This window comes from Apteryx mantelli, chromosome 4, assembly GCF_036417845.1.
Source record: "Apteryx mantelli isolate bAptMan1 chromosome 4, bAptMan1.hap1, whole genome shotgun sequence".
In the NCBI taxonomy this organism is placed as follows: Eukaryota; Metazoa; Chordata; class Aves; order Apterygiformes; family Apterygidae; genus Apteryx; species Apteryx mantelli.
In genome coordinates, this window is record NC_089981.1 from 19,448,070 (window position 1) to 19,468,516 (window position 20,447).

General features: G+C 41.0%; 2 protein-coding genes across 2 annotated transcripts in view; both read right to left on the reverse strand.

The window, feature by feature from the left end:
- Window positions 1-279: 279 nt before the first annotated feature.
- On the reverse strand, window positions 280-13,301 carry LOC106490040 (acyl-CoA (8-3)-desaturase-like). The gene is made up of 12 exons (XM_067295883.1): window positions 13,083-13,301; window positions 9,322-9,432; window positions 8,679-8,876; window positions 7,529-7,630; window positions 7,209-7,337; window positions 5,088-5,145; window positions 4,543-4,619; window positions 4,333-4,430; window positions 3,796-3,892; window positions 2,564-2,643; window positions 2,227-2,352; window positions 280-1,324 (listed from the first exon to the last, which is right to left on the reverse strand). Exons 1-12 carry the CDS (start codon window positions 13,299-13,301, stop codon window positions 1,273-1,275), a joined length of 1,347 nt encoding a protein of 448 aa, XP_067151984.1. The 3' UTR covers window positions 280-1,272.
- A 2,339-nt stretch (window positions 13,302-15,640) lies between these two features.
- Window positions 15,641-20,447, reverse strand: part of LOC106490045 (acyl-CoA (8-3)-desaturase) — a 50,463-nt gene continuing 45,656 nt past the window's right edge. Inside the window, exon 13 of the transcript XR_001293532.2 lies at window positions 15,641-16,516. The gene's annotated coding sequence lies outside the window, so the exon portion shown is untranslated. The remainder of the gene's footprint in view (window positions 16,517-20,447) is intronic.

Genomic DNA, 20,447 nt, shown 5'->3' on the forward strand with positions numbered 1-20,447 from the left:
CAGTATTGAGATAAAAATTAATACATATAAAAGTCAATAAAAGCAAGAGTGCCGTTAATACCCTTGTGATCTGGATCTGCTCCTCAGTGTCATCAAAGTTGGTGTAATTAAATTAATAATTTAAGAAGTAGATGCTCTGTATCTCTTACTAGGCACCAATTCATATTTTTATACATTCACAGAGGCACTTGCTCTTAAAAATATGACCCTAAGTGCTAAATTGTATTGAAGATGGAGTTCACATTCACAAGACGCTCAGCCTTTTTTGCAAGTATTGCCCTAAGGCTTTAATGTTGAAGAACTGCTTAACTTGTATACCTTACATCAAAATTATACATCACACACACCTGGAACTGTGTCTTATTACAGAAACAGCATTTCATATATCTTACATGCTCTTTTTCACTCATAAAGAACTGACCAAGTAGTGCATAGTAATGGTATCACAATTTTCATAGAGGTTTCCTTTGGTACACCAAAGATTTCTCTAAATAAACCTCTCCCCAAGTTCTGGCCTCCTATTCAGAAGTAAAATATCATCAAAATTGTATGATGCATCATAGGAGAAAGCAAATCAGATAGCACACTCACCACTCAACTAAAAATATTTATATATATAAATAATACATACTATACATACTCTTTGGACAGCATTCAAAACAGCTATTATAGATGTAAAACTTAGCATCTAATTATCTGGCTCCCTGTGCAATACATGAACACTCCTAGTTGTAACACCTGAGTAAGTAGTTAGAGCAAGTGGTGTACGTATGGCCATTAGTGATGCCATCATACTCGAGACCTTCTTGTTCTTTGCATGCTTATTTTATCTATTCTAAAATATCCCTTAAAAATCCACACACCCCCCCGCAATGCACTCTGAATTCCTGCAGTTTGCTTTGCCGTATCCCATATTCACTGATTCACTGAGCCAAAAACCCTGAAAATTTCCTTTTAAACTTCTTCTATAGGGTAAGAGCTGGTCCGGTTTCAGCCCCCGATCAAACCAATACAAGAGCTACTTTTCCCAGTTTTAAAGGCCCCATTCATCATGGCTCCATGGCTCTAAATGTTGAGTTTGAAAGCAATAAAAATAGAGGTTCACAGTTCAGAACAAGGAAAAATGTGTCTTTAACCCACTTTCTCCACATTCTCACTGAAATTTGCCCAGCTCCCCAGTCTTTCACCAGAAGGCACACACACTCTCTTGGTCTGTGCTGATTCTTTGCAGAAGTCGTCTGGTGAAGAGGTCCTCTTAAGAGCTGCCAGTTTCTATCCATGCAGATAGGCTTCAAGCCAGTGTTCCCCAGAATCCTTCAGGGAGCTGCAAGAACAGAGTTAAAAAATTACTTATGGAGACACAATATTCAGCTTCAGGGGAGGCAGAGATGTGTAGTAGTTTAGATGTAAAAATAATGGTTTAGAGGGGGGACAATATACCTGACTAAGCAAAGAAGCTACTTGGAATGGGGAAGAACATGGAAAAAATGGATTAAAAACTGCACAGGCATCTCATAGACAGCAAAGTCTGTCTACGGAGAATGAGTTGCAGGGATTTAAGGCAGAGAGAAAATCTTTGAAAGGGGTTATTTTTATTCCTAGGGAGAATACTATTACAACATTAAAGGGTATAAGTGGAAGGAGCTGTGTCAGAGACTGCACCACTACCTGGAAGGGGGTCAAACACGCTGTGCCTCGGCCAACAGTGCAGAACCCAGGCTCTGGACAGCACTGTCCCCTTCCCCTGCTCCTGACAAGTGACCCATGCAGCAAGGTGTGAGGGAAGGGGAGCTCAGCCCACTCCTTTTTATGCAGGGGGCATCTATCCCTGCTTCAAACTCCCCTGAATACTCCTGAAAATGTTATTGCAGGGCAATTGTGAGATAGCTAGCAAACAGTTGTAACTAGCATCAAAAATACAAGAGGGTACCTAAATGGAATGCTGTTTCCACAACAGAAACAGTATTTCTACATATAAGGATGCTCTATTGTGACTCAAAGCAGGAGCACTGTATGACTGGACCTGATACTGTGAATTTCCCCTCCATCATACCTTGGCCTCCCTTTTCATAGCATGAAGGAGTGCAAGAAAAGCCTTTAAAAAAAATCTAAATAAATGTTGGATTTAATCTCTACATGGATGTTGATTTGAAACAGCTGTTTATGTGCATGTCCGTCACTTGCAAGCCATTACAATGTAAAACCACCCTGTTAGCTGATACTTACTATAAAATGTCCACGAAGGCTGTGAGTAAAGTCTTGCTTTTATACTCAATGCCATGCTTACCACATAGCGCTTTCACCAGAGGAGCTGCTTTCCAGTAGTTGTGTCGAGGCATTGTGGGGAAAAGGCTGCATGATTGAATGAGAGGGAACTGCTGTAAGGTTTGGGTGGTACCACCCATTGTTGCCTCTGTTCAGAATATGTCCCTACCCTCCCCATAGTTTCAGAATGAGACCAAAGGGTCTCCTAATGAATGTCATCCTGTGTGAGACTACCAGGCCTTTCTCACTTAAAAGTGCCCCAAATTATTCCCACTCTTCTCCCCATAACCATACTCACTGGTGCTCAATTTGGAAGTTCAAGTGCCCAGTGAACCAGTCATTGAACATGGATTGGTTCACGTTGCATGTTGCATGGAGCTGGGAGGAAAAAAAGACAGAAAAAACATGATTTAGCTTTTATTTTTCTGGAAGCCTGGATAACTGAACTTCAGCAATTGATCCCCACCTTTCTGTAGCCAAAAAGGCAACTTAGGGCAAGGGATTATAGCCATAATTGCCCTGAAGAATTAAACAAAATCTAGATTGAACTGGGTTGTTGGGATATAGGTTAATTTAGCCAGCTCTTGCCTCAGGAAGAACAGCCGCTTTGCTGGCACGCACACAGACCTCACTGTGGTTCTTTTGGGAGGTTGTCCTCACATCTCTCAGAAAAGATGTCTAACAAAAAACATTCTTTTGGATTCCTCCAACTAGTATAAGTGGAATCAGGTGCAAAAGCTTTAGAACAAAGACTTGTGTGCACACTGAGGATGGGATTCATGTCACCTACTCTAGATATCTTTAGTCTGAAATCCGCAGCTGAGCTCATCACCTTAGACTCCCTTTAGATTCAACAGAGAAAAACAAAGATGTTTACAGTGCCATTCATTTGACCTGTTCTAGATGCCTATTTTAGGATGAGGTGAATCATGCTCTAGGAATGCCTGTTTCTCACCAATGAATGTAGCACGTGTTCAGAAGCAGACTTCTAGATTTGGTCAGATGAGTCCCAGGCTGGGTCTTTTTCCTTTATTACAAAGAAATAAGCTTAGAAACCACTATACAGGATTATACTGCCATAGGTAGTATGGATGCAGGTAAATGGTATTTACATGCTCATTTTTATCAGACCTAAATTTTATCTCATCTGTCTTATCTGCAGTAAACCTGTAAATCTGTATAGCAAAAAATTAAGGTATCCAGTCCTCATTTGCTTCTCCTTTGCTGAGCTAAAAAGAAGATTGAATACCTTTAGTATGTATTAATAATATTACTCAAGAGAAAAGAGTTATGAAATTGTGTCAAAGCTTTTCAGTGAAAAAAATAAGATTTTCTTTTTAATCTTAGTATCCTGTTTTCCAACTAAAAATTTGAAAGGTGTCAGCTACTACAGAAATACATGCCCATTCAGTGACTGTCAAGAACAAATCTTGCTAACACAGCTTTAAAGCTCAGAGAACAACAACATTTTCTTTTCCCTGTAATTCAGAACTGCAGACCCATAGTTCCCAGAAGAAAGGAGATTCTCACCTGAGTAGATACCCAGTCTTCGTTCTTATCATAATCAATGTCCATTGGAATGTGGTTCATCTGCGAGACCCAAATAAACCAGGTACTCTCTAGGTACCTGGGCAGATAAACACAGAGACACACTCATCATATCTCCAATCCCATCCAGACTCGCCATTCAAACAGATGCTTTGCTGTCCGACAAAAAAACAGGGGACTTTTCAGTGGCAGTTACTAAGGCCCCAAAAAGCAATAGCCTGAAAACATTTATCTGCCTAGCATCTCGTAAGTCTTATCTTATGTAACAGCACTTCTACATTGTTCAGGATTTTCTGTTCCATTCCTTTGCATTTTAGCCTTTGGAGTTTCTTTCTAGCATCACTGAATTTTTAGTAGCAGATGTCCCTGAGCGGCCTCTCTGAAGTGATAACATTTCTTCTCGGCTAACTATTTACTTCTAAGAAAATTGTAATTTCATTTATTTTCATTTATTCCCATTGAAATTGAATATTGTTTAGAAACAGCAGTTGTGGGGACTCTGGGTGTGCTGTGCATTACCTGGACAGCCAGTAGTACACCATGAAATTGTTAAATCCCATTAAAGGAATATACATGAGACAGACTCTGATGTTGAAAGATACAATCAATAACAGTTCCTGTAAAAAAAAAAGAGAGATAATAAGCAAAACCCCACAATCACCTCTGGTGAGGGGAAGGCACACAGTGGCTACATTTTTGCAAAGATTTTGAAACAGTGCAAGTACTTACCAACCACTTTTTCCTCTTGATTAAGAAGTAGAATATAGACACCTGGAAGAAAGGTACAAGTGCAGCTGGGGCCAATACTGAAGGAAAGAATGAGAACAGAGAGACATTTATAATTTCACTGCATCATAAATCTTACAGAATATCAAGAGGGAAAACTAGTCCTGCTGAAAGGTTCCTCATTACAGCTGAAGGGCCAAAGAAAAATTGATCTCTTCCATTTACACTAACTTCCATTTACACTAACTTTCATGTGTCCACATAACCAGTTCCTCTTTTCATCTCAGCACCCTTCATTTCTTCATCTCCTTCCCATCTTTTTCTTCCTGGCACATGATTCACCTATGTCCAGTGCCTAACATCACACAATCCTGAGAGAGACACGTGGGGCAATTCTTCCTCGTGTGAAGCTTCCTTAATGCTGCGATTGTCCCTGAGGCTGTGACATCAGTGGGAGTATCTTGAAAACCATTATCTTGGGGAGGAAATGCAGTAGTGATTATTGGGTGGGGTTCCCACAGCACTGCAGGGAAGGGGGGGATACTCACAGCTGAAATACTTATGCTGATAATTGTAAGGCATGAACTTCTTTTTCTTTTTCCCAAGCTGAAAATAAAAGGACATTGTAATGTGTCAGTTGGAGAACTGAGACCCTTCATAAGGTGTTACTTACTCCTGTCTAAAGAACACATCAAGAACTACGTCTCTTATCTCTTATCCAACCTCTCTTCTTGAAAAGCAGGTGCTGAACTTGCAAAGCAATGGAGAGCTGATTTGAGCTTCCATATTTGGTTATCAACATATGCAGGGGTCAGAGCAGAGTAATTTTTTTTTTAGGAAAGTTGAAAAACTCAACTTAGGTTCTTTACAAAACTGTCAAAAATAACAAAAAGGCTCAGAAAGCATTTGAGGATGCAGGGGAAGTTTCCATAAGGGTAATGAAAGTCCAATCTAATTGATTCCACATACTCATCATAGAGTGCTGAGACTATGGGTGTTCAGGGAGGAAAAGTTTATTAAGATGGAAATAAAGAGAGAGATGTAGACAGGGCAGTGGCTGATGAATGCAGGATGTGGAGATGTGTTTGCTGTGAAAACTACATCTAAATTTCTGTATCAGATGGGATATGGGCTGCAGATGTCCCAAGTTTCTGAGTAATAGAGGAAAGAGTGGTCAGAAATGATGTAAGCATTTAGAGGCTATCCTGTAAAGTCTGTAAATCATTTCTGCAGGATCAAAATAGTAAATGCTATATAAAGACATCTCCTTTTCTTTTTTTGTCAAATATTTTGCTTTCAAACACCTGAAACAGCAGCAAAGGGATAGAATACTTGCAATGAACACAAAATGTTTCGTGCATAACAGTTTACTTTTTCACTAGTTGCACAAAAGGATTCCTGATCTCATCTGCAAGTGCTTCTGATTCTTCAAAGGAAAAAATAATAAGGAGGTAAAGCAGAAGATGCCAGGCTATTTCCAAAGCTCCCCTACTACTGAAAAAAAAAAACCCTAAACACCTCAAGGATGTCTTCACTGGGTCAAAACTGAAATGAAACAAGTGAACCGGACTGAAATGAAACCAATGAAATCCATTTTGTCCATACGCAGTGTGCCTGACACCTCTCTGGTATAATGCAGAAAGAGATTAGTTCTTATCTCCTACAGTCTCACCTCTATCCAACCCAGTCTAACATAGAGACAGTCACTCTACCTTAGATACTGTGTGCTCATGCTAATGTATAGCAGCGAGAGAGCGTTCAGAAGATCACTGATTGAAACCTTCCCAATTGCAGCTAACAGTTTCCTATGAATAAGCACTTTGTGTAAGCTCTCTTTACAGGAATCTTTCTGAAAGAGCAGAGCTGGAATTTCCCACATGTTTTGTAGAGTTGTAATTTCTTTGCTGATCACCGGCCTAAAGGAGAGAGATGTTATTTGAAGAGGCTGCTTGCTAAATAAGAGGTAATTTCATCACCCTGTGAGTAAACAGAATTGCTGTGGAAAGAGAAGGCAAAAGAAAACCTCACCTATCCAAACGGTGTCTGAAATCACAGTGATTCAGGAGGTTGTGCCCATGGTTTTTATTTTTGTGAAAGACAAAAAATTTGTGCTTAAGAAATATATCTGCTAAGTTTGCGTTTTGCACATAGCAACTATATTGCTCCTGAAGGATTTAGCTACCAGACAGCTCCCACAGGCAAAAGGACTCAGAGGAAACATCTGACTCACTATCTACAATATCACTAATGACATCTAACACTAGTGCAAGTGGACTGACTCATTCTCTGAAGGCCTTTGAGGTGCTTACCATGCTCTTCTAGCAACACAGGGAATGTAGGTGCTTATTTTAAGACTTTGCTTCTCAGGACTTGGTGCCCATGCATCATAATAACAAGGTCTGAGCTAGGTGCTTAAGCCAGATGCCTTGGACTTCAGCACAATGTCTCCAACCTGGTTGGAAACTTATGGGAGCATGCCAGAAAGACTCAGGACTCACAGAGTGAACAGTTGGTCCATGAGACTCTCAGATCTTAGTGCACTTTGGAAATTAGCATGAGTTTATGCAGGAAGGAGCAAACCAGATTATTACACCCCACTCCATAGCTTTCCGGCTTTAAAATCTTTTACCCCAATGTCTCTCTGTTTCTCCAGACATCCCTATACTCACCTCCACAGAGAGTGTCTTCCCCAAGCTGAACAGGAGAGGGTGCATGTTGAGATCAGGGTCTTTGCGGAAGCAGTTGGGTTTGGCATGGTGCTGGTTGTGCAGGTGATTCCACCAACTCGCAGGTAGCCCCTGCAGGACAAACCAAAGATCAGGGAGTCGAACTAGAACAATGTCAACAGCTACAACACTATTTATCCACTTATTAACAACAGCTACGCTATCCTCCCCCAACAGATGATGATGCCTGAATCTACTGATGCTCCCATTCATCGCGCTGTTCAGATTATTCCCAGAGAATATTCCCACAATGTGGCAATTACCTTCAGAACATTTATCACAACAATCTGCAGCAATCGATTCCATTTAGGCTTCCTGAAGACAGAGCAGTGTCCTAAATCATGTTGGAACCAGCTCATCTGGATCTGGAAAACAAAAGGATCACTGAGAAAACCGAATCACAGCAGTTAGTTACATTTATTTTCCCTTGGGAGCCTCCAAACCTTCATAGTATGAGTGCATCTCCATTCTGATTTGGAGAAAAAAACATCACCTGTTGTCGTCTGGGCTCAATGCTGACAGCTTCCCCTCAGGTTACTGCCCAGTAAAGCTGCTCAGTGCCAGATATTGTTTTTATCGTAGCAGCAAGAGGGTAAGCAGCAAAGCACCATTACATTTAATTTGACTGTTACAGCACAGAAGCCTATTGCTCTCACTTGCAAATATATAATTTCAAAGTTACCAGCTAGGAAGTACAAGATTTTCCAAATACAGAGTTTCACTGCATTTCATATTCCTATAGGAATACAAAAAAAGCTCCTTTTGGAATATCTGCCTTAAGCAAAGGGAACAGATGATAGCAAAAATGAGTTACTCTGCACTGGTTTAGTGAACGGCTGAGCAAACCTGGGGTTTCAGCACTCCGAAGAAAGTTTTGCTTTCTTTCTCCCCTCACTCTCCAACCCCTCTCTTCCAAGGGCCACAAAGTGCTGTTTCCTCCTTCCCTGCACTAACCCTGACATTTATCATGCCCTTCTATGAACTTATTCGGTTTACTAATCCAGCAGAAAACTATTCAGGATTAGTGGGAAGAATTGGCTCATAAAGGACTCAACAAGCATCAGAGCCATCAGGAAGCAAACAGAAAGAACTTGGAGCCAAAAGTGGAGTTAAGAATGAGATATTCCCTCTTTTGGCTGGGAAAAGTGATTAGATCAACTCTTCCCATCTTGTGAAACTGGCACCTCTAATTCCCAGCACTCCTCCAAACATAGTGAGCAGCTTGTCAGCAAAACTAGACTTGCTGGAGGCAGTGGAATTTGTGATGGAGAACATGCTTCTTGTCTTCAACCACGTTACAAAGATCTAAGAGAAGGCAGTAAAGCAATGACAAGGATAGGAACATTTCATTAATCCTCTCCATGTGGAAGCACCAAACACATCTGTGTTGTTGAATGGGTGTCAGCAGTTTACCTGAGCAATGGTGAAGAGTGCAATGCCAACAAAGAAAGGCACTAAGGATATCCCAAAATACCAGACTATGAGCCAGGATGCAGCATCCAATATCAGGATGTGAAGGAAAATCAGGAAGAAAAAGATGTGATTTGGCTTCAGAAGTCCCATCTTCTCAACAGCGCAGCGCAGCTCACGAAAATCCTCTAAAAGTGATTTCTGTGGATAAAATGAGTATTAATACACGGTCTATTCTGAAAATGTAACAGAGCAGACCCAGGAATCCCAGGCTAGCCTTGGACACTGGTGGAGATACTCTGTAAACCTTCCATCAGAGGGGTCTCTGTGCAAGAAGGAGCACAAGATCAACAGATCTTGTTTAGCTCTGACACTGGAAAACAAGGTGCTAGCATGCTCTGTTACTGAGACATCACAGTGGGAAGACCTGAACAGACTTTGAGGCTTATTCCCCAACCCAGGTACAATTTTAACTATTCTGGGACAGCACATGTTTTCATGCATGACTATTGCCAGCAGCCTCCCCACCACCTAGCACAGTGTCAGGCATGCTGTTTCAGAAATTAGATCTGTGAGCCCTCTTACTTTGCTCTCCTCCCACACAGAACCCCACTCCACTCCCACAGCTGGATTCTAGGATACTCACTTTTTTATTAGACTCAGAGCTGGGCTGATCCGGTGCCAACTCCCCAATCACCAGAGATTTCAAATATTTTTTCACCAGAGCCTTATCATTGTGAAATGCTACAAAGGCATCCTGAGAAATACACAAAGGAATGGGGTTAGAAAGGGGCTGTGTCCAAAAGCTAGATGCCCAGCCCCTACATTTTCCAAGTCATTGATACATTACATGATCCCAATTCCTTTGGTCCAGAGATTTTTAGATTTTTGTTCCTTCTAATTGCTCATGTATTTCTTTGCCATCAACTGGAGGTAGGCTCAAGGAAGCTGGAGATGTTTCAAGAAACCAGATGTCATAAAAGCAGCTGGGTGAGGCTGGTAATAAACTTGGAAGTATTTGATGAAAAGCTCTTTGCAGAGGGAAACATGCTCTTTCATCTGTTTGTTTCAGCACAGTCCTTCCTTAGAAGGTTGCAGCCAACAGCCCTGCCCTATGGATAGGACCAAGGAGTAGGAAAACAGGTCTGTGAATAAGGTGTGTCTTTGCCATGCTTGGGAGAAAAAAATGATGTCTTTAAAATACTGCTTTTATTGCACTAGGGCCCAAGGAAATGTGGGCTGAAGCTCCATACAGGACTAACACAGCAGGGTATCTCTTACAGTTCCCTCAGGTTTTAGGACTGATCGACCTTCTGGGGATCTGCGTAACACTAGTGACACAAAAAGGTCTATTCAACCGTCATTTACTGTCAACAGTTTTGAAAGGAGATCTAAACTGTGGAACTGAGGAGATGGAAAAACCAAAGCTCTTGCTTAGCCCATCTGCTTAGTGAATTTTCCAGAAGGAAGGCAAAGAGGCTAGCTATATTCCTTGTGCAGTCTGGCACTCCTGTTGAGTTCAGGGAAGACCCATCTCCAAGTACCTGAGTCTAGAAGAAGTCAGAGAAAGGTGACTTTTTGGGCAGATGAGCTTTCAATAGATATCAACTAAGTGGCACTTTGTCACAGCGAAAAATTAGAAACTCTGCCCAGACCCAGGGGACTGTGAATACCTTTCCATTATGATTCTGTGCCCCTCATCGTATAGATTTTTATGTATCTCTCTCTCTTCCCAGGCGTTCCAAAATGGAATCAAGCTACAAGTCTCTATACTGCAGCATAGACTCAGGAGCCAGAATCCTTTTACCCAGCATTTCCTAACTACACTCTCAGTATCACAGACCTTCATCAGAGAAATGCAAGCTTTTCAATCCTGCAACCTGTCCTTTCTTCTCCCCTCTCTTACATTCTGGATTAACTTTAAAGACTATCATCTGCAAAGCACCTAACCTCTAGTATCAGTGTAATGCTCTGCAATGCATATTGTCTTTATTTGCAAAGCAATGCACACAGAGGAAGCCAAGAATATGTAGAAAAAAGTCTTGGATCCTGGCTTTAGGCAAAGGCATGTACCAGATGATCTTTTGAGACACCTTCCAGTCCTGCTTTTTTATGAAAGTGTATATTTCTTAAAACAGATGAACACAACATTCAGCAGTATTTTAAAAGCAAAGATAATGTCAAAGATTAGCAGAAGAAAAATTGAGAGCAAGACAGAAGAATGTCATTATGATGCAACATAAATCTACAGTGTACCCACAAGCTTGATCACTGCATGTGGTCCTTCTCTCTTTAAAGGGACACAGTATAATTCTGTGTAGGAAACAAAAATAACCTGAGTTTTGGAACAGTTCTCATTCAAGAAGACTAGCTTGGAAAAGAAGTAACAGGGCAAAGAGTTTTAAAAACCATTAGTAGCATGGAGAAAGTGATAGAAAATTTATTCATTATTTTAATAACACAAGAATGAATGAAATTATCAGGAAGTAGGTTTCAAATGGACAAAAGTAATAATGTATAATGAGGAAAAAATAGATTGTAATATTATTGTAACAATGAGTACTAGTAATATCAAAGGCAATTCTTTAAACTCACTCATACCAGACAAATTCACAGAGCATAAGACCTCTGGTGTATATAGAACATGATAATCCAAACACAAGCTTGAGCCAGAAGTCCCTACACTGGTGATTGCAGAAGCTGGGAGGGCATAATGTGGGGACAAACCATTCCATGCATTCTGTATTCCTATACTCCTTTTGCAATAGTCCAGTAACAGAAACTGCAGGAAACAGGGTACCAGGCTATAGGGATCTCTGAGCTGCCTTGGGATGGTTGCTCTTATGTTCTTAAGAGTGGCAGCCTCAACATTTGTCCCTATTACTGCAACAAGCTCATCACTGCATGGCACAAAACATTATGCAGAAACCAAAAGGGTTGTGTTTATTTAAAACTGGCACATTGATCTTTGAGTAAGAACACAGTTTTCATGGAAAAAAAGGATTTTTAGCATGGGCAGCATGCTAAGATCTTTTTTAGAGGCTACAGTGAATTAGCATATGCAGAAGGTTTACCAGAGCAGAAATACTGGGGAAGATTACAGGATGGTGAGAGAGGTGACAGTAGTTGGTGAGCAGGATCAGTGCCCCTTCTTCAGGTGGCCCTTGGTGCAGCATTGTGCAGTCTCATATCATGCTATGCACATGCTGCACCGCAGATACACAACCCACTCTTTAGATCAGGGCTGAATCTGCTCCTCAGTGAACCTATCAGAGAGCTAGAGAAGAAAACAAATATGACTCAGAGGGGTTTTTCTTTTCATTTGAGAACACTAGGTTTTTTGCTGTCTCAGTTTCTAGCAGGATGAGAGAAATGAAATGTGAAAATAATCTATCTATCTGATCCATGAGTTAGAAAGTGCTATTCCATTTTACAAACTTAAAACTGAGGACTAGACCAGATAAGCAGCTTTCTTAAAGTCAAAAAGTCTATCATGACACGGTTAAACCAGGATCTCCCACGTCACAAGTTTATGCCCTGATCTTGGCCAGGTTTCTAATGTACATATTTCTGACTGAAAATTCAATATCAACTTTCAGTGAATAGTCTGTGAGATCTGCTTAAAATGTATTATTTCTGTCAACAAATAACAAATTATTTTAGAGAAATCCTCTATATCAAAAAATTTTGCAGGAATCTTCAGAAAATCTGCTTTTGAATAATGACTATTTGTAGATTTTTTTCCTCATCTTCTGTAGCCAAATGTCATCCCTGCTGATCTCTCAGTTTTCTCCTGTAATCTTCTATTTTTTCTCCCTCTGTTGAAATAACCTCTTTGCTCAACTGTCTTCTCCTTCACTCACCTGTACAAAAGAGTGTCCCTCTCTTGATAACCTCCTCCTCTTGCTCCACTGCCCCACAAATTACTTTCCCTTTATGTTTGGATATTACCTCCTCCTTATCCAGCCCCTTGCTCTGTCTTTGGTTACCTTTTGCTTGTCACTGATGGCACCTATGTCACTCTGAAAGAGCAGCCTTGGAGTGGCAGTTCACATCGAATGTACCACTTTCTACCTCTTCCCTTTCTCCCAGCTGCAATGCACACACTTTTCAGGCATCTGGAAGACAGCTGGCCTGATCATGCCTGGTGGCAAGACAACCTGCATGGATATGGTCTGTTTATGCCAGGGTGTAATGAGCCTAAACAGAGCTTTACAGTTTGCATAGCAGGTAAGTCTGACCTCAAGGGTATCCAGAAGGGCATTCTTAGAGACAGCACAGACCCACCCACTACATTATCTGACTAAGCAGAGTGCCAAACACCACAAGCTTTCTCTGCTGGAGTCCCACCATGTCATTCTGCCCTGATAATGGACCACCTTCCTCAGCTGACTTTCCAGATCTTACCGTAGCATCTTGCCCAGCATAATGGCTAATAACTCGGCTTCCTCCAGGGTGCCGTTTGGAAAACTCGCTGGTGTCGTAAACCTTCCTGTCAATCACCAGCCACTGCTCCCGACCTTGGCCACGGCCATTGTGGATTCTGATCTCCTCCCAAGTGAAAAGCTGTAGAAAGGCTGCAATAGGTTGTGTTTTCTTTTTGGTAGAGCCAATCTGTGGAGCCATCTGCACTGCTAAATGCATGTTCAGTACTGAGATTCAGTAGTCCAAGCTTTGTAGCACTCTGTCTAGGCGGAGGCTGAACCATGTCAGCCTGCCCGTTATACAGCCCCATTCCCAGCCGCTCCCCACATTCCCAGGGCTGGTTGGCTCCCTTCATCCAAACACACCCTTCCAAAGCTCCCGCCTCTTCCAGGTTCACACCAGGCACTTCGACACGCCCTTGAATAAAAGCCCTGTTCCTTCTTTCCCTTTTTGAGTTTTCTTTGGAAGGTCTGATTGCGCATGGGAACTGTAGGCTACTTCACCAAGTACAAATGTGCATACATACAAAGACATGAATATTTAGGAGGCTGTTATTCAGGTAAATGAGATGGTAAAATGACAAAGAGAGCTATTCAGTGAGCACCTTCACAGAGCATTACGAACTGGATAAGGTAAGCTGTTAACTTGTTTCCATAATGCTGAATGAACATGGGTGTTAGCCAGAAGAGAAATCTGAGCAAGGCTCTGCATGTCTCTGATGAAAGAAATACACAGTGACCTTGTTAGAAACCTGAAGCACTGTCAGCATCCTGTAATCCCGTAATCAGTCATTAATGTTAAGGAAGCCTGCATTTACCATACAGTGGAACTCCATAATGTCACACAGAGCCAAAATGAGATGGCTGTAAATAAGCCTGTGCAGAAAGCCAGAAGCTGCTATTAAATGTTTGCTAATTTCTCTCATTTAACTGTAATGCCTGACTTCAAGGTCTGGAGCCAACTGTGCTAGCATACTGGAAAGAGCAGACTGCTCCAAGGCCTCTAAAGGTCTTGCCACAATCCAAGCTTCAGGTTGTCCTTGGTCTTTGAAATTTGTCTTGTTGCTAAAATGACCCTACCAAGCTAAATTCACGCGTCTTTCTTAACTAAAGCATTGTCAATCAAAATACCACCAGATCACAGTGAAATTAAAGAAAACATTACTTTTCCCCGGTTAATTTAGCTTGCATATTGGCAATACTTTGCATGCAACTGTTTTCAGAGTTTCCTGTGTGTAGCCCAGGCATTTAGTCATCTCATTGTTCAAGTAATTCATTCATAAGGCAGCAGACATTAAAAGATTGTGGGGTTGAGAATAAATAACTGAAAACACCAAGTTTCCGTGCAGATTAGGAGTTTCTAAAACTATGTTTAATGGCATTGCTTACATGATTAGCCTTACTTAAATATCAGTCTTGCTGAGCCAAAAACCTAAGTATCTCTGACATGCAGAGAGTGTCTGGCATGCAGTAAAGTAAGAATTCTAAGCTCTAATAAATAGCAAGAGAAGTCAATGACATGCTTTCTTATGGAGTCCCATACAACTTTAATTAGCCCTGGGAACATGAAGCAATTTTGGAGGTGAATCAGAATCTGTGCAGACAGAGTTGAGTTTCTCTGCCCTGCTCTGGCTAGACTGAAGCCTTGTTGGAACAGCACTGTGCCTTCGTTAATATAAAATTGTGTTCCTTCATGGACTCCAGGTCATTCTCATTCAAGACTCTCCCATTTGACTATTACATGTCACACTTCAAAACAACAAGGAAACCGAAATCATTAAAAATCTTTCCTCTCCAGCATGAAAGTTCAGTGAGAATCCATCATTCAGGACAAGGCTACCTTCTGGAACATCTGCTGAATCTTTTAAAGAGACAAGAACTTTTGCAGACTGGCAAAATTTTGTTCTTAAGAAATGCTTGGAGCAAAAAATCCAGTAGTTATTTGCTTGATGTGAATACAAAAGATTCCATAGCAGTCAGGAAGAGAAAAGGATAGGGCTTTCTCTTTTCTTTAGTATATTCTAAATTAACGAGATACCACCTTTTATCTTAGATGTGGCTACATTTCAGGAAGGTCCAGCACTTTCAGAAATGTCAAGAGAAACCGAAAACAAAACCAAGCTTTTTTACACAGGGCACAGAGCCAAGTTTGCAAGTGGAGGCTCTCTTCTCTTTACTGCCTTGAGGCATCTTTTTTGCCCAAATATTCAAAGTCTTTATTAACTTTATTTCATTCCCTAAGTCAGATATTAGTAGGAAGTCAACACATTCTTTTTTTTTCTGTAAGAAAGCAATCTCCATACTTTCAGCAGAAGAGAAAAAAAAACAAAACTGTGGAAACTGTACCATTTGGATGGTAGCAAACTTGGCTTTCACTCTTAGCTTTGGATTGCATTTTGTGGGTAAACTATAAAAAGCAGGATGGATACTGAGAACTCTGCGATGTTAATTATAGCGAGGCACAAAGTTAGGTTCTGCACAAGCACCGTAAGCCTTCTCATATAAACCCTCACACAGAACAATAAGTTGCATATTGTTTTTATTGCATTTCTGAATAAGCTATTTAAAACCCCCCACACAGAAGATGCTGCAATGCTGCACAAGGAAGCAGTAAAACTTAACACGGTTTGCTAATGCAGTTCTGATGTGGCCTTCTCATACATATGTCATTTGTAATTACACACCCAGATTCTTTGTAAAAGATGGAAGATACCAATCGCTTCAACAATCACCATCTAGTTAATATTTCTATTTTGTGTTTCTCATTCAACCTGCAATTCCTAAGCAATATACCCTCTTCACATCCTTTAATTTCACAGAAGTCATATCCTCAGGGGCTTTTCTGTGGTTTTAAGATATGAACTCTAAACAGCTGCTAAAAGCCCTCTTCCCCATCCCTCCTCCCAGAAGCAAGCAGATAACATTACATATATTCTTTCAGAGAGGAATTAAGACAAAATGGTTCAAGCTAAAAGTGTCAAATGCCCATAAGAAAACCATTTCATTTTCCCACTGTCATATATTTGGGATTGACTTTTTTCAGACTACTCAGCATTTTTATAGCATTATTTATATTCAGTGGAGATCGCCCACTGATTACAGAGACACTTCTTAATGCTCTGGATGACTGAAATCCTCCATCCACAAAATAAAGACCCTGCAATAGGTGACTGGACTTGAAAGTATTTTAATACATGACTTGTGCAACACCAGTTAGGAAAAAAGTAGCATAAGCAGGGATTAAAACAACCACCATGATTCCACTGCCTACACACAGAACACCTTCTTCCTTCTGTCTTTCCCTTGGTTCTTTGGCCACCTTCCAACTTCTGCAACATATGAGGCAGATCCTGCAACAACTTGCCTCCTTCGCTATGCAGCCATAGTTCAAATCTCAAGCACTAGGCAGCTTTTGCACTGGATAAATAAAGAGACAAGAGCAAATGCAATCTAAACTCGTACAGCTAAGAAACCTCAGAGTATTGACTGCTCCCCCCCCAGTCCGGTGTAATCAGCAGACCTGATGAAGGTGCATCCATGCCATCATCCACATCACTGATGACATTAAACTCTACTGGCCCCAGTATTGATCTCTGGAGAATGCCACTTCAAATTGCTGGCTTGTTTACATTAAAATTAACTGCGAACCTGCTAAAAAAGGTTTCTCAGTTGCTAGGTTTTTAAATGTACTGCAGCCACCTGCTGTCATTGATTAGATTTGGAATAACCCACAAGATAGCCCAGAGTGCCATGTCTTTCCACATTAATACCTTATTTCCAGAAGAGAGCAAAGAATGAAGTGATTGGGATACCTTGGAAACCTTAGGTTGCTTGCATAAAAATTTGCTGCTAAGCAGCTTTTCCTTCAATCAGGGCAGCCTTTATCCAGCCACCTATTTTCAGAAAACCTGTGGGAATTGAGTATCTCTGAGATGTTAACCTTTCTATCAAATTTGACTGAAACTGGCCAACCATTATTAGGGAAGATGGGTAATCAGACATAAACATGCCTAAACTTCCTTCCAACCAACACTGGATGAAATGAGTAATTTAAGTAGTTTAAAGGCATGATTCTGCTTCCTCCCTTCCATTACCATGATGTAGATGGAGAATAATTCATTTGCCATCAGAAGAATTAAATCAGGATAAAACTACTATGAGTGACAGCACAAGAAAGCTTGTGAATGAGGAATAACCTACTTTACACAGCTGACCAGTGCACTAAAAGTGAATGTAGCATGTCATAAATTCACAGCTTTCTGCAGGAGCAAGTTCAAATGCTACATGTATGCAGGCAACTCCAACTCATTTTCTGAGATTAATCTGCAAAGCTGAATGCTGCCCATCAACAAGCCCTATGTATAATTCTAAATATGCACTTTATTCTTTAAATAAGAAATAATACTGAGATGTGACAGAAGCAGCTTAAGTTATTCTTGTTAAATTTATTTTTCCTAAGCAAAACTCAGTTTCTGCTTTCACTTTGAACAGCCAAATCTAGAGTTGTCAGGCCTGTAGCTTCACCACAGGCTCACACTGCCCTTCATGATCGCCCCTCTGCTCTGCCCCTTCCTCCAACACGTATTACTATGCATATTCTTAGCAGAACAACATATGCATTTCAACTCAGAGACATGTATCAACCTTAAACTTCTATGTCCTACCCTCTCCACAGGGAGCCCCCACTTCTTGTAGTTCATATTTTTATTTATAGGGCTGAAGAAGCTTTTGCTACTTGCTTTAATTTTTTTTTACAAGTTTTAACATTCTTTGACATTTAGCAATTCCTACTTGCCCTTCCATGACCCAGCTTAGCCTTTTCACCATTCTTTGCGGGCCCCCTGTTCCCACTCCTAGTCTGCCACAGAGATGGTTCTTTATCAATCTGAAATTCCTTCCTGAGCTTATTTCTCCTCTCCTTGCTAGGACACAGGTACCATAATGTTTTAACTCTGTGACTGGAACATCCATCTGTCAGGTGTTCAGCTTCCCAAGAATGGTTAATTCTACAGCAAATGGTCTCAGCCAGTTTATGCTCCGAAAGCATGAATAAGAAATTTAGCTCAGCATCCCCAAGATGGCCTTTGAGGACTGGGCCACTGCCAAGGCAATCCTGCTCGCCTTCCTTGTTATGGAAGCCCCAGCTCCTTTTACTCCTGGGCCAGACTCCTGGACCTCTCTCTGACAAGTTCCTCACTGAGACGAACAGCAGGCTGGAGCACGCCATGCCTCCAGCTCCTCCAATACAAAAACTTTGATCAACATAAGAGAGAAGAGGGTCCTGATGAGTCCTATTGCCCTGATATGCCTTAGGTAGCTTTGCAAACTCTCTCTTTTTTACTTTCAGAAAAATCCCTAAGTGTTCTGCCTCTAGTCTTGCATCAGATGACGCAGAGTTTAGGAATCTAGTCTAGTCTATCCCTGCCTTAACATGTTCTGCCTCACAGCAGTTACGCATGGTGGCTATCTTTGTTAAAGCAATGTTGCTCTCGCAGAAGAGAAGTTTTTTTCAAGAAAAGGAGATGTCTGTAAGACAGACTGTAACATGAACCAGCTACTCAGCATGTCTGTTCTGTAATCTGAATTAGACTCCATCAGGCCTTTTTCCCTTATTTATTCCTGTTTCCCAGTAACTTGGGAATATTTTCTCAGGACAGAAGTATCCGTAGCTTTCTAATTTTGAAGGAAGTCACACATTTCTGATTTGCCTCTTGGGTGGGGGAAGAAAATGGAATAAGACAAAGAAAACTTCAAAATCACCAAAACATAATCTGAGCTTGCTGGTAGCACCTTTTCTTTTTCTTGGGCAACATCATGCATTTATTACTCCATCTTGTTTCTTTTTCATAACTGAGATTGTGAGATGATCTTGGAAAGGAATTCAGACTCATGTGTTAGGACACTTGCACCTTTTCCTGCCAGCAGTTGTTATGATTCTATCTGGCTGTGTATCTAAATGGTTGTTTTAGAAACACCCATGTTCATCCCAAAGGATCTGTTACGCAGAAGGTGACCTAATGATAATACCAGCCACAGGACTGCCCTGAACTCTGAGTCAAAACAAACAACAGCTACACCTTACAAGGAATCATCTTTTAGAAAGTGAAGTCACTCTTGAATTTTGAGATTTGCCCTAATGGAGAATCTATCACTGCTCTTGTTATGTTGAACAGAGGGCTAATTAGCCTTGGTACTAAAAATTTGCACCTTCCCTATAGCTTGAACTGGTCTTGATTCACCTTTCAGCTACTAAGTATTTCTATGCCACTGCCAGACTGAAGAACTGCCTGCTATAAAATTTCTCATTTTATGATCAAGTCACTGCCTCTTTTTCTTGTCAGCCTCCAGAAGCTCAATCAATTATGTTCTTCTACAGTAAAGCACTTTCCTACCACTTTAGTCCACTGCTACATCTCCTCTCTAGTCGATGAACAGGCCATATCTTCTAAGCCACAGATGAGCTTTATCCTGGGAGTGAATTCCAAAAAAACAGCTCCTCCACTGTTGAAAACGTTCCTCCTTGAGGCCAGATTTGAAAGAAGTGAATTGTTCTGGGCTGGAGCCAGCTCTTTTCCCAGTAATACTCCACTTAACTGGATAATCTTTGAAGTCTGCTGACCCTCAGACTATAGTTAAGACCCCACCCAAATGCCCCATGAATTTGTCCTCCTTTGAACATCTTTGGGGATTGTATCCTTTCCCAGCAACCATGTCTCATGGAGAGGCTGAAGAGAACTGGCTTCACCTAGAATGTAAATGTTCTTTCTTCATCCCTAAACAAGCTCTGCTACAGCACTGGTTATCTTTAACAGTTTGCCTACTCATTAAATTTCTCCTTGCACTGTGCAAATTTAAAATACTTCACCGCTCAGCCTGTACCACTGCCACTACTGTGGCACAAAAAAAACATGTAAATACAGGATATGAGTGCAACAGATTCACAGCACTTCAGAAATACAGTCATAGTGGCCACTTGACTGGTGGTCTTTGAGCAACAAATGGCAGCAGAAGATTATTTAGTCTCCCTACACAATCTGATTCACTGGAGAGACCTTCAAAGAGAATGAATTTGTGTGTTCATTAAGTCTGTACTGGATATTCAGCATAACTTGTAATAATTTTTGTTTTCTAGTATAGGAGCTGAACCAAACAAGGACCTAAAAGCAAAAGGCCCTATGAGCCACTGACGGGAAAGGATATTTTAACACAGTTCTACTTATTAAGGGGGTGAGATGGGGATATAGCTCTTTAGGAGTGCTGCTCTCACATGAGCCAAAAATTGCCTTGCACTATGCATTAATTTCATATTTACTTCCTTTAAATGACCAGAACAGTAAAATAAGACTGG

Excerpts from the sequence above, each read along its gene's own strand:
- LOC106490040 (XM_067295883.1), bottom strand. The coding sequence starts at position 13,301 with ATGGCTCCACAGATTGGCTCTACCAAAAAGAAAACACAACCTATTGCA. Across the intron at positions 8,877-9,321 it reads GCTCTGAGTCTAATAAAAAA|AAATCACTTTTAGAGGATTT; the intron begins GTGAGTATCCTA and ends TTTTATCCACAG. Across the intron at positions 7,338-7,528 it reads TTGTGATAAATGTTCTGAAG|GGGCTACCTGCGAGTTGGTG; the intron begins GTAATTGCCACA and ends TTTGTCCTGCAG.